General features: G+C 37.9%; 1 protein-coding gene across 2 annotated transcripts in view; it reads right to left on the reverse strand.

The window, feature by feature from the left end:
* Positions 1 to 81: 81 nt before the first annotated feature.
* Positions 82 to 14,226, reverse strand: part of spns2 (SPNS lysolipid transporter 2, sphingosine-1-phosphate) — a 71,615-nt gene continuing 57,470 nt past the window's right edge. The window contains exons 9-13 of one of the 2 annotated variants that reach the window (XM_079605784.1): positions 11,190 to 11,255; positions 10,604 to 10,702; positions 7,594 to 7,757; positions 4,926 to 4,962; positions 82 to 2,934 (exon numbers count right to left, since the gene is read on the reverse strand). In XM_079605784.1, coding sequence (XP_079461910.1) covers positions 2,923 to 2,934; positions 4,926 to 4,962; positions 7,594 to 7,757; positions 10,604 to 10,702; positions 11,190 to 11,255 — 378 coding nt within the window. In that variant the 3' untranslated portion in view covers positions 82 to 2,922. Of the gene's footprint in view, positions 2,935 to 4,925; positions 4,966 to 7,593; positions 7,758 to 10,603; positions 10,703 to 11,189; positions 11,256 to 14,226 lie in introns of both variants that reach the window. The other variant, XM_079605783.1, reaches the window with a different exon arrangement.

Here is a 14,226-nt window from a genome sequence, read left to right on the forward strand (position 1 = left end):
CCAAAAACATATCTTATGCATACCGTTAACAAAATGAAATCAAGTGCACTTAAATCTAAAAAAATGACAACAACATATTGCTCTGTTTTGATTAAATAAGTTTATTTTGATCAGTTACATATAGGGTGTATATCCCTGTGGGAGCATCACAGTAAACGTCCTAGATACTTTTCTTCTTTATAATCACACTTGCTCTAAAAAATAAAATCACCTTTTAGTTTCTGCTTGACATCAGAAATAGGTACATTTTTACAGAATTCTTGTATGACAAGAAAATGTGCAATCTGAAATACTCAATTCTCACGATTCAGCAATTAAAACGATCTCATAAAACTGCTCATTAGCATCGGGTTTTGTTGATAAAATGAACTTGGCCTTACAAATATTAAGCCAGTCGTTCATCCGATCTAGATCACCGTGAGCGCTGCCTTTCAACAAACAAATAAACAAGTCATATAATCAGCATGTAAAATAACTTTGAAAAGCTATAGCCAGGCAGTGAATGGAGAATTATCCCTCAAAGCACTTAAAATGCCAGTGTAGAACTATTGGATTAGACAGTAAGAGAAACCCCCCTGATCAGCACATTATTCACAAACTCAGTTGCTTGTGCAAAATAAATCAATTATCAGTTCATTGGTCTAACAAACATGTTGGTACACAATACAATTCCTTTTAAGTGTAAATCATGCTGTGTGTTTGTGTGAACCAGTAAAATAATCGGCTCCTGTGAAAACACAGTTCTCTGAGATGAACAACTGAGAGATTCTTCAAATGGTGATGAGGAGGAATTTTCAAAGAAAATTAAACAAAAACGAAACTGTACATAATATCTATGACAATATGTTTCCCTTATACCATCTTATCAGCAAGGGTAGCAAACAAAAACATAATAATAAATACATTGCATCAAAGCCGTTTACAATATATTAAAATTGCTGCATAATAGTTTATCTTTATAGTGTTTATATATATATATATATAAAACTCATATTTGTAAAAAGAAAGAAAATGACATCAGTAAAAGTATAATAACAACAGTAATAATACAAAAGCTTCATTAAGATAAATTTGCATGTGTAAACACATTGGATTGGACAGAATCACATTCAAAGGCTTTTCACCTGGCATGATGAAAGCTAAGAGGATATGACTGGCAAACAGGGACGGTAATTTCACATGACATGTTATGTCAGACCTTCAAAACACAGATTAGCTTTATTCCCCCACTTCAATCTATAGGCAAGGTGCCTTTTTCAAGATTGGAAAAAGCATCCGCTTCTCTTTGAGAACAGATTTACACCTGAACGGCTTCAGATACAGACGGATTTGGTAACACCAGGTTCCAGAAAAGTGACAGTGGTGTGTGTGTGTGTGTGTGTGTGCGTGCGCGTGCTGAGGGAATCTTGCTAAATATGAGAATATACAAATTATTGCCACTGTCAAAGCTTTCATTTTCGTTAATCTTCTTTTAAATTGCATATATTACAAACTATATTCTTAAGTAAAACCACACAGGCCAATAACAGCGAAAACTGATATTTTCTCCAATTGTATTTCTTCATATCCAAGACTACTTGGTGAAAAGCAAAGTGCTCTTCTTAGCGTATGCAACATATTCAAATATCGGATTTCTGCTAAAAGAAACTTCCACAAAATTCACAGAATCGACACAAAAAAAAAGCAATCCAGACTTAGCTTAACCCCAGAGTTAGATTTCTCCCTTTTTGAAAACGGATGGATTGCAGTGTAAGTAATTAACTTGGCTGCGATACACTATCATCCTGTCTCTCTCTTCTTTTCCAGTAAAGGGATATGTAAAACCAAATGAGCAAGGTAAGCCAACATACAAAGACTTTCATTCTCATAGACTGAGCTTGTGAATCTTATCCGCAGTTAAAATGAAGGTTTGCCTGTCTGGATGGGTAACCCGGCACTGCGGACGGAATTCCGCACTGAAAAACACTAGATAAGTGACGATAACCTTGGCTTTGTTCACTTTTTAAAAATGTTTAACATTTCTGCTTCCCTCTTGGGCATACTATGCGATTTATCCTGGCAGACTGTTCAGTAAAGTTCCGTATGAAAGCATTTACATTTTGTTTCTTCATTATAAAAAGATATTTACAATCCAGTGTCCCTTTCAGCTATCCAGAAGTCCCTCCAGTTTCAGTTGTAAAAACACACAGTCAGAGCAAGAAGAGAGAAGATAATGATCGATGTGTCATGCGTGGCTGCATCATGTCACTGGCACTGCATTAAAATGGTAAGTGCTAAGAAAAAGAACGGAAAATACATTTAATAATAAGCAAAGAAAAGAATCTTTATAAAAGAAAAGTGACCGGGGACCAGACCTACGTCTCTGCCAGATTTCTTAAGGCAGGACTCACCGCGTAGTTTTAGTTGAGTAGTTGATGGGATGTGAGTGATTCCTTCAGTTCTGTATTTACTGATTTTTGGGGGGATTTTTGGCGTATTGGTGAGCCCCTGTTGGCTGTGAGCATTATTGGTACTGGTCCCCATTAGGAATGTGATGTTATGGCACTTGGTGCAGATCGACAGGTAGCGTGACAGGACGGGAGTGTGTGTCCGTGCTGTGTTCAGTAGTATGGCACTGAGCGCGCTAGCGCACCCTCATCTAAACACCCACCGGAGCCCACATGGCTCTTTATATACATCATTAATAGCTGCACACCAGACCTCTTGCCAGCTGAAGGTTTACTGGGGCAAGCAAGGTGCGACTCGAATTCAGAATGGCCTTCACAGAATGGAACGAAAAAGCAGAGATGACGATGATAGCGGTAATCTTAGAGTATGCTGAGTGTGCGTATAGCGAGTTAGCTGCAAGTTTTATTCCTTCTGTTTTTCCTTCCACCTGCCCATATTTTCATTCCACTTGTTCTTCATTGTAGCAGCCTCTTCTCATTTGGTAACCTGAGGGAATGAAAAAGAGATGAGGTGTCAGTCTCTGGCTGTTCGTAGTTGTTGAATACAATTTGGAGCAATAACATACTAGTCTCTGGGTTCCCTACAGGATGTTTCATTTTAATTATTATAACTCAGTACCCAATGAGCCATCTGTCCGGTGCTGCTGGTGATTGTAAACTACTACCCCCCCACCCCACCCCATTTGGCTGATGCAACAAAGTAAAAATAGTTAAATACTAGGGTATTATGCTTAGATAATCACATCACTAACGTTTACAGAGCATCCAGGGTCCTGCTCGGGATTTGTCTATCATTATGCCACAAATAATCTGGCCTAGAAGCTCCTCTACTATTTAACAAATCATTGTTTTCTTTATTGTGTGATAACACGCTATAATACACAGTGAAAATTCAGTAATTGTAGACTATAATTGAGGACGATTAATGGATTTGCTCCTTTAAACCAGGGGTTTTCAAGACCAAGACTATTTTAAAATGCATTAAAATAAAAACAGTTAATTTAAATAATATCCCACAATATTACAGTGTTTACTGTATTATTCTTTTTTTTTTTTTTTATCTTGGTGAGCATTAAAATAAAAACTTTTAAACAGTATTGCACATAACTCTCAGTTCATTTTGAATTGATTATGTATTAAGGAAATCCAACCATGTTAAACTCTGCCTAAAGGTTGAATGGTTGAAAGACATATATCTGGTTGTGTTATCAATGATTAGCAGATGTTCTCTGAAAGGAAAGACAAGCTTTTTATTGAAAAGACTCCATTTTGTTGTATCATGCTACTATCTGTCCACTAGATTTAAACACTCACTATGCAAGATCTCTTAAGTGTTTAGCACATCCTCCATCTGCTTTATAATCCAAGGGCAATGGTCCATTTCTTTCTCTTTTCTCTATCTCTCATTTGCTCTCTACTATCTTCTCTTTACATTGGTTGCAGGCCCTTCCTGTCTGAAATCTTCTGCCTTCATCAATGCTAATGTCACAATAGTGATTTTTCCCGTACTCCCACTCCCGCTGTCACATCACCGTGCCTCCTCGTAATTCCTTTTCTAATAACGCGCGTGTGGGTGTCCGTCTGTTATGTAACTCTGCGGTTTCCTCTCCACTTTGTGCTTTGACCCCTATTGATTAGAGAACTTTTCCCATTTATATAAGTGACGGAGGCAATATGTCTTGTCATCACATGCTCATTTATGCTAATGTATGTGCCTCTGACAGGCTAACCCTTAAGGCCATGGTTTGCGCTTCGTCCAACCAGAGATATCTTACTGATATCTTGTTAAACTTCAGCCTGCTTAAGCTGTTAACCTAACAAGGAGCAGTAGTTTTTCTAATTAGAATGTGGAGGGTGTAGTAGAACAGTATAGGACAGCTAACTTGGGACAGTCTGTCTGCATTACAAAAATACATGACCACATTTAACGGTCACAATCCGCCCTCTCAAACGAATATTTGGGGGACTAGTTATTTTTAGTGTACTGCTCCCACACACATTGTCCTCCACCTAAAAAACTGGCAACCAGAGAAACCTTTTTTTCCGATGTTGTTTTCTTTCTCTTTCTTTTGATGCTTTGCCATTCTTTTAGGGCATACAAAGTCATGGTAATTATACAAACAGGCTCATAACAGTGTGTGAGAGGCTGATAAGAGAAAGAGGGGAAGGAGGCAGGAACAGAGGTTTGAAGAGGAGCCAAATTTGAGATTATTAACTGATTAAAATAACCTGGTCACCCATTCTATTCTATTCTATTCTATTCTATTCTATTCTATTCTATTCTATTCTATTCTATTCTATTCTATTCTACTCACTGACATGATATGATACTCAATTACTTTAATGTGTAAAACAAAGTTGGTATATCTACTCTACAGTACTAAATACCTTCTGATAAATTAGCTTGAACCATTGTATTCTGCATTTAAAATATCAACACGATAACATTGTGTAACCTGGAGGAATTTCAGTTCTTACCTTTACTGTGGACGGCTGTCGGGAAAGCAGGTTTACTCTGCTGGTTGGAAAATTTAAGGGAAAAAAGAAACAGATTAATGAGGGAAAGATTGTGTAGATATTTGTGCAATGTTTTTCATAATTGTACACTCAAATCAGCAGGATCTCACATGAACAAAATATCTTCATTTGTGTTCCGAAGATGAACAAAAGTCTTATGGGTTTGGAATGATATGAGTGTGAGTAATTTCATTTTTGTGTGAACTAACCCTTTAATGTATGTTGTGGTTGTCAAAGTTAACATGGTAACTATGATTTGATATTTTGATTTCTAAAAATTAGTTGGAAATACTTTTTTTTCAGTCCTATTAAAAGATATCCTAATCCTGCTTACTTGTAATTTCATTCACTCTATTGGAAAACTCAATGGGGACACTTCATGGCAGTGTGATTGTATTCCTTACAGGCTGCATGTGCTTTAACACAGTTCAGGGATGCTTATATCTTCAGTACATCCCCATGGATACTATGCCAACTGATGCCAGGCAGCAAAATATATTTTAAGTGTATTTTGCATGACTGCCTATATGTGCACAGTGTTTTCCCCTGCGCTATAAATGGCTCCCCCTCATCCCAAAAAAGCTAACAACCTAGAAATAAAGTACTCTTCAAGCTCAATATATATTCCTCCGCTCCAGTGAACGCCTTTCATTTTGTAAGTTGCATCTATAAATAGAGGAAGACAAACGAGTATGCTACACTGAAGTAACAAGATATTTGTGAATAAAGAACTCAGCCTGAAACAGCACAGCTAAAATGCTATTTTTAGGCTCGATTGAACCCCGTGATGATGCAATGCTTATGAAAAACTGTGAGAAGGGTGTTATGCAAGAGTATTGGTTGGAAATGTTTAATGAATAAATGCACAGGCTCATGACGGCTGGATATAAGCTTATAGTATGCTGCATCCACAAACATAACTGCTTTAATCTGTAGCTGCTTTCAACATGCACAATATTGCAGTTCATTACATGACATATATAGATGCAAATGCAATTCAGTGGCTATTTTAAACCATGATGGCGACATAAGGTGTGGTAAAACTCCTGTATAATCTACAATCCACTGTGGAAGTCAACTGCTTGGAATATCTTTAAGGATACACCTTCACTTGTTATATTTACTCTAGAATAATAAATATGATGTTAAAAAAATCACCTTTAAATTTAAACTTAAATGTTAAGTTTTATTTTCAATGTTAAGTGTTTTTGTCATTTATTTTTACATCTGAAGTGACGTTTTTAGTTTTTTTGAATGTTAAAATATGTTCCTTTATCCTATTTTAATATGCAGGGATAAGTATAAGTAAGTCATTCATAGGTTTATTTCCCTGAAAAATAAAAAAACACTGTGGTGCTTCAAAACATTGCTCTGTTTATTTGAGTGTCAGACCAGTAAGATTGGCTCAACCAATTGTGTGAGTTTTGGGAAGAGATATCCGTTTGACTGACCAACAGCAGAAGTAGGAAGTGTTCAGGGAAACCTACTTAGAAAATTGTCAGTTATATTATTCTGTTTGACACTACACTTTTGAACATGACCTGCATCTCTGGTTTCAAGTACACTATTTGTATTCCACTACTTATGATACATAGCAGGAAAAAGAACATTAAATAATCTTGTTGAGTAGCTCCTTGTGAAAGATGACTATAATGATTAATCTGCCTGTTGTAATAGATGGCGAGACAAGAAGAAAAGTCAACCTCCTTAGCCGTCTCTAAGACCTATCGTGGGAAGATCTTCCGCAGAAACTCAACATACCACCCTGCCTAAAAATGTCCTCAAGCAGACAGGAAGGAAGTCATTTTTGAGTGGCAACACACACAGGAAATCCACTTGATAAAAGACGGCCGCAAAAAGGAAAGTGAGTCGCAAAGTTTGAGTATCATGTTTGTCTTTACCTTTTAAGGGAATGGGACTCTTCCATAAGCAAACCAGCTAATGTTTATAATAAAGATTTAAAATGCCTATGTGTAAATATACTATACTATAAACATATATAGTATCTCATAATGGCTTATGTATGACATATTAAAATTAAATTACATGCTTGAATGGCAGAAGACATCTTTGAGGTTTATTTAATGTTCAATTCCTCTCATGTCGCCATTACTGTTTTTACTGGAACTTTCTCTAAATGCTATATTCATAAACTTGCTTAGCTTGTCTTGGCCCAATGCTGGTGTACTAAAATAACATTGATATTGAAATCTCTCTTATAACGGGTTAATGATTTGAGTAAGGGAAGCAATTGATCTACTAAAGGTCATGTAGTCGATGTGATGTGTCATTTCCCCCTTGGCAGATCACTTATGCAGAGTGTCTTTGTTTGAGAATACGTCTAGATCTCTGTCCATCTATCCAGCTCGTTCATTCTCACAAATTAACTATCCACCTGAGGCTATTCACCAGGCACACAAAAATGGCCAAGGCTACCAAAATCACCATGGCAACCGCTATTCTCTGGATTGTCATTGTCAGAGGAGGAAATGAGAAATGATAGTCCCATTTAGGAATGTAAAGTGAGGACCCTTGAAACGGAAGCACCTCGATGTCATTAGAACAATGACTTAAACGATTAGACTGAATTACAGTTAGCTATCAAGGTTATGGAGGCTTAGGCACTCACTGTTTCTCCGCTTTGTCACGATCATCGAGGAAGAAAAGGGCGGTGGCGAGGAAGAAAATCCCCCCCAGAACGATGACAAAGGGACAGAGCATGAGGGCATATCCCAAGCTCAGGAACTGCCATAAAGCTGACGTAGCGTAGCTCTCCTGCAAGGAGTCTGATATCTGTAGGAACACAGAGACAAAAACAAAAGAGAATTCATTAGCAAACAAAGGAAAAGTCGGCCGTGAGCCATCAGCTACATTAATGCAATAATTAACTTCCTAATATTGTCTTCAAGAGCTGTGCTGTCAATCAGTTACTGGGTGAACACTTAATCCTTGTGTTAACTTGTCTTAAGCTATTGGAATCTGTTCAATAGTAAGTCAATAAATCTATAAAAAGACCATTATAATTAATTAAACTATTGATTCAGTCAAGGAGGCATTTTGTTTATGTTTCAATTTATCATAATCTGATTACATTTTATGCTGTTTGTTCCCTCAAGATTCACTCAGTCAGTAGTTAGCAACTGGTTCTTAATGTTAAAGACCACATGACATATTTCCTATGTAATATTAGAGAGGGATATTGTTGCATTTGATTGTACAAAAATAGTACAAATGGTGTAGTGCAGGATGAATGAGTCAGCAATATTTTTGTTCCATTTTCCTGGACGACCATTTTAAATGTGTACATCAGCTAAAATGAATTTTGTCAACTTTTATGAACACATATGAACTAAAGCATATGAACTAAAGAACACAAAACTCAACTTTAGGACAAAACCCAATATTTTATAACAGACCTGTGAACAAAAAAACAAAGGGATGTTTCTAGTGCTTTGTTCTAGCCATTATAGTGTGTTATATTAGTACAAAATATGTACATTTTGACATAAAGACACTGACAACAGCATTAATATTATGTTTAGCAGGGCTCCTCTTCTGACTCACTTTAGCATGGCTAATCTGTTAGCATCAGCACTAGCATGCGAGTCTCAAGGGTCGGGTAGGAATGCTGACACTAAAAGGTGTATGAGTGGGTGCTGACAGTGAGGTCTGTGTGTGTGTGTGTGTTTGTGTGTGTGCGTGCGTGTGTGTGTGTGCGTGCGTGCAGACCACACTCCTTTATGTGTATATCTCAGCTTTTATGATGCCAAACATTAATGTTGAACTATTTCTACAGCTAAAAATAGGGCTGAAGTTGAACATTTGTGGTGCGTATCTAATGAGGTTTCTTTTTGCAAAAAAACAAAAAGATGGTAGATTGCGGCTGATAGCCTATTTTCATAGATAATTACACCACCCACTGTGCCTAAGGGTATAGATTCACTCACAGGTACTATGAATGTTTTTACATCAGTTAGAGTGTAATGGAGTATTACCAGGTATTGAGGAAATGTTATTCATTCACAGGTCTAGTGCACATATCGTTCACTTTTTAGAGGAAAGTGTTGTCTGCCTGCCACATGTATAATGTCTGGAAAGCCCAGTGTCAAAGTTCTTGTGGTTTTTCTCTAAAAACTGTTCTTATTGTTATTATTCAAAGCTTCCGTTTTTTTTACGACAGAAGTACGTCACAGCCACCATCACACTAGCTTGCCAGACCTCCGGAGTGAAATTATCAAGTAACTGTTGATGCATGACTCGGCCCTACATTGCTGGATTTGACAGGCCAGAATGCCCACACACTTCCTCTGAAGATGTACCCACTATCTTAGAGGTAACTGAGAAGATCATTGTATTCACAGAGAGCAACTGAGTCATGTGAACTTGTGAAAACATGTGACAGCATTATAACCACACTGCCCAGCTGTCTGTCCACAGGTAGGGCATTCTGAGCAGATTGAATGTGGTGGGTTGCTAACACTGTGACTTGAGTGAACTTTAAGCATTCTTGCAGCTCAAACAGTACAGCACAGTGCTAGCAACAGCAATTTCATGGAGTTAATTCCCCTTGAATTAAATTTTTTTCATGTAGCATAAACTTTTACCCAATACAAAAGGGAGCTTGATAAAATACATAAACTTGATCAAATATACATGGCTATTCAATAGTTTGGGGTCAGTAAGAATAATTTATATTTTTATTAAGCAAGGATGCATTAAATTAATCAAAAGTGATATGTAAATTAATGTTATAAAATATTTCTATGTCAAGCCATTAAATCAATAATGTGAAAGACATGTGGTTCAAATACCAAATGATGGAGAGATAAAAAAACACATCATATAAACAATATACAGGCAGATTAGACACACTTCTTACCTCCTGCTGTGTGCTTATGACACACTCTTGCAAAATATTGATGTGTTTGTGGGAGATAGATAAGGAGCAAACACATTGCAAATGCACTTTTGTTGTAAGAGGTTGAAAGTGATAATGGAATAAGTGAACAATGGGTCTGAACCCTGAGCCCTACATGACATGGGGCTCTGAACCTGTCAAAAGCACGCACAGGAGTTACTGTTTAGCTTGGATCAACTCCAGTGACTCCTGTTCGGAATGCCAGGAATGTCTACAGGAGTCGGAAGTCTAGGAACCACAGCGTGCTTTTTCCGGAGTTAAGAAGAATGATGAATTTATGCTGCACTGTGATCGGTTGGCCTTTGTTTTGTTAACATGAACAAGAGTGGAAATAGGAAAAGGGAGATGGGGCCGGGGCCAGGGTCAGCGTACAAAATCATAGAGCAAAATGTCACACGGCACAAGGCGGCGTAGCTTATTGTTGCACACAAGTGTTTAAGAGACCGAAGGGAACATAGATGTATGTATCCTTGAATGAGCTGATGACTGGCAAATATACCAACATAATGTCTCCAGAGGAAAGGTATTACTGGAAAGAAACACAGATCAGGAAGAATGGGAAACCTTCAGAGGGCTTTTGTGTAATTCTGCCATTGTGAACTCAAAAAAAGAGCCATGAAAAAAAACACTGTCCCTACACACCAAATCCTCAATACTGAACAGTATATACTTGTAGCAGGAAGCACTGTAGTTCACTGCCCTGTGTGTGAGACATTCTTACCAAGCCAATGAGGTACGGGCTCCCAGCATCCCCTAGTAAATGTGACGTGAAGCCCTGGAAGGCAACAGCGGTGGCTCTTCTGGTCGGTATGACAACATACTGGAGAAAGAAAAGAGGTGATAGGAAAACAGCAGTGAGAATCACATGATAACAAAACAGGAAAACAAAAGTACCATGAGTGCTCACTTAAGCAGACACTGTCAGAGCGCTTTACACTGACCCAGGCTGACTGGAGTTTAAGTATGCAGTAAGACCTTAGCTGACTCAACTTCATGACAGCTTTTCTTGCTAAATCTTTGAATCTGCCTTACATGCACTCTGTTTACAGCTTTTCTCTTCTCTAACTCACTTCCTTCACACAAAAACACAAAACCCTCTTTATTTTCCACGAGTGGCATTTCCATTAAGTGCAATCAAAAGCAGCAATTTTGTCTTGGGCCCCACCCAGGCTATACCAAACCTCGTAGTCATGCATCCCACCATTCAAAATAAGAAACTAGCTTGAGAAGATGACCAATTTGTTACAGTTAAAGGCTTTAAAGTTTCCACTCGACCCAGCAGATAAATACAGGCTTTCAATACAAACCATTAAAATGTCCGCTGTAATGGCCCAGTTCAAAAAGAGCAGCGTCTCTCCGATGAAAATACAGATCTGAGGAAAAAAATAGGGAGAGGGGGGGAGGGTGGTCAATTATTCAAGTTATTCCACCATGTATGTATATGTAGGGTAGAGAGAGAGAGAGAGAGAGAGAGAGAGAGAGAGAGAGAGAGAGAGAGAGAGACACACACACACACACACACACACACCAGTGTTTGCATTTTGTCAGACTAAATTAACCCGGCTCATCTACTAAATAAGAAAAACCCCAATAAATGTTGTGGAATATGAAAACATATCATTATACTGTGGTTATGTTATATGTAATTTTTGTGCTCCATGTTGTGCTCCAAACAGTAAAAAAGAGACAAGCGGTAAGCATTAAACTAGAGTGGAACTCAAAATGTCTGGCGGCTGAAACCGTGTCACATTTAACAAGTTATTACAACAGATTTGTGCAATCCCATGAGAACAGACTAACTGATTTAAGCATTCCCACGTAAATTAACTGATATCCCACAGTGCCTAGTCTGGATTTTCAAGGTGCTTATGGCAGACTGAGACACCAGCATTGAATATCTCCACTAATCTTAGTGACTTGACAGAATGTAGATGGTCTCTCCACAACTCCGAGGCCAGAATACGGCTGACGGCAGCTGCTGGGGTCAAACCAGACAGGATTGTGTGGAGAACTGTAGGTTGCAAGGGAATTTGATCATTCAAGTGGCTGTTCTGACTTTGACAGGGTCTTGTGTTGGTCTCAGAGATATATGTTGAGCAGGGCTGACAGAGAGATGACCTCAGGGTGTCATTTTTTTAGTTTGTGGGTCTAGAACCTTCCATTTAGATGTCAGTGTGAGAGAATATCTGAATAGAGGGTGAAGAAATGAAAGCATGAAAGTGTGGGGGTATTTGGACATGTATGGAACTCTGTCCCGAAGTGACTTGAGGCTCAGACAGCGTGACGGACAGACAGGCTAAAACTGTAAAGCCCTGCAGGACTGTGGTTCAGGACTGAATTGTGATCAGCCAACATGCTGATGAGACAGCAGCTGTCCCTGCTGGAACAGACTCCAGCGTCCTGTCACATTCTCAGACTGCACATCTGTCAAACACTATCACACTATCTACACTATCAAATTTTCTCACTCCAGATATTTTCCCTCCTTAAAGTTTTGGATTCCTTCCTTTTCGTACGCTACATTTGGGTGTAATTACAGAAGCCTTGTGGCAGGTGATTGATTGAAGGGGTGCTCATGTGTTTAGTTGGGGGCTGGCTGCCACTGTCATGTTACCTGTTTGACAAGATGGCATGAGGGCCTGTGGTCGAAATAATGTGTCATTCATTTCTATAAATACCCTAAATTTTAAATTGACTGTAAAATCTGGACTGATTGTTGCTCTCAGTAAGACTGACAGAAATACACTTTTTCATTTTCACATTTTCCAATTACAGCGATATTCCATTCGAATTTTAAATAACAATTTTTTTTTTAAATGACAATATACACTACAGTAGCTGCTCAAGAAACATTTATTATTATTATCAATGTTGAAACCAGCTGTGCTGCTTAATTTAAAAAAAATAAAAAGAAATATTTTTTTTGCTTACTGAACCCAAACTTTTGAACGGCAGTGTCCATTTTTAATTGAATTTTAGTTCCATTTCATTCTATAAATTGTTGTTCTTGTCTTGTGCCATTTATAAATCGAGATCCAACTCAAGATTGGTATGAGTCCATGAGACCCCAGGTCAGACCATTTGCTTTTATAATCCTTTAAGTCATCACACTTTTAATAAAGGAACAAGAGGTTGCAAAACCAGGTCGGTTGAGGGTACAGTTAGTGAGTCTTTCATAGTTAAGATAAGGTGGCAATCGTTGAGCAAGCTTAGAGTATCGCAAACATTACACCAGAGAGATGGCATATCATGGTGTACTAGGTTCTTTTGTCCATGGGAAAGACAAACAGTCCCTAAAAATACTTTCTCATCAGACTTCTCATCATAAACACTTATAAGATTCCCAGTCCGGTTTGGCCCTTCAGGGAGCGTCCAGCATTTTGTTCTGACCTGATTGTTTTTTTGTTAGAAGAACGAGTGTGACCTGGTAGCATTTTTTTTCTTTGTTTTCTTATGCAGCATAACTTTTTTCTCCATTAGTGACTCACAAATGCCACAGTCTATTGTTTCCTAGCCGTAACTGTGAAAACTGCTCCCTCTTCCTGCTTTACATGCCAATTAAATAAGTACGCAGTCAGTGCCTGTTGCTCTTATTCTTTTAGTATTGGGTTTGGACCTAACAACCCTGCCAAGCAACTATGGCTGTTAAACCCACTGAATGCAACATACTTTATATCGTTTAAAGCCTTATATTGAACTCTGAATAGATGTGACCTCATTTGACTTTGACTGAAGGATAGTCAGAAGGGAGCTGTACTAGTGATATTCAGGCCACAGTGTTAAGAAGCAATCTCTGGAGACAATCTCAGTCTTTACACCACAATTCTATGGCAACCAATATAATATGAGTATGAGTAATATACTGTTTACGTGAAGTGTCATAATATTGCAACAAAAGATCAAGTGTAATTCATCATAAAGTGTTTGAATTCAGGTTGATTGGGACACTTTTTCCAAGTCATGTCAATTGCAAAATGTGTCCCAATCACCCTAAATTCACCCTTGTTAATGTTATGAGTATCAATGTTATTTTTAGTCTTAGTCTTAATCTTAATATCTTAAAATAATTGTATCATTGATTGATTGATTAATTGATTGAGTATGAGTGATGAAGCCAAATAGAGTTTATATTTGATTCTAGTCTAGTCTAGTCTAGTCTAGTCTAGTCTAGTCTTGTCTGTTGATTTTCAAGTACACACACACACACACACACACACACACACACACACACACACACACACACACACACACACACACACACACACGTAAGTTTTACTGGAAAACAAATCCAAAAGACTAATTTATAACTAATTAAAAGTCCATTTTTACAGTGTAGACTTGTGA

This window comes from Phoxinus phoxinus, assembly GCF_949152265.1.
Source record: "Phoxinus phoxinus genome assembly, chromosome: 3".
NCBI lineage: Eukaryota > Metazoa > Chordata > Actinopteri > Cypriniformes > Leuciscidae > Phoxinus > Phoxinus phoxinus.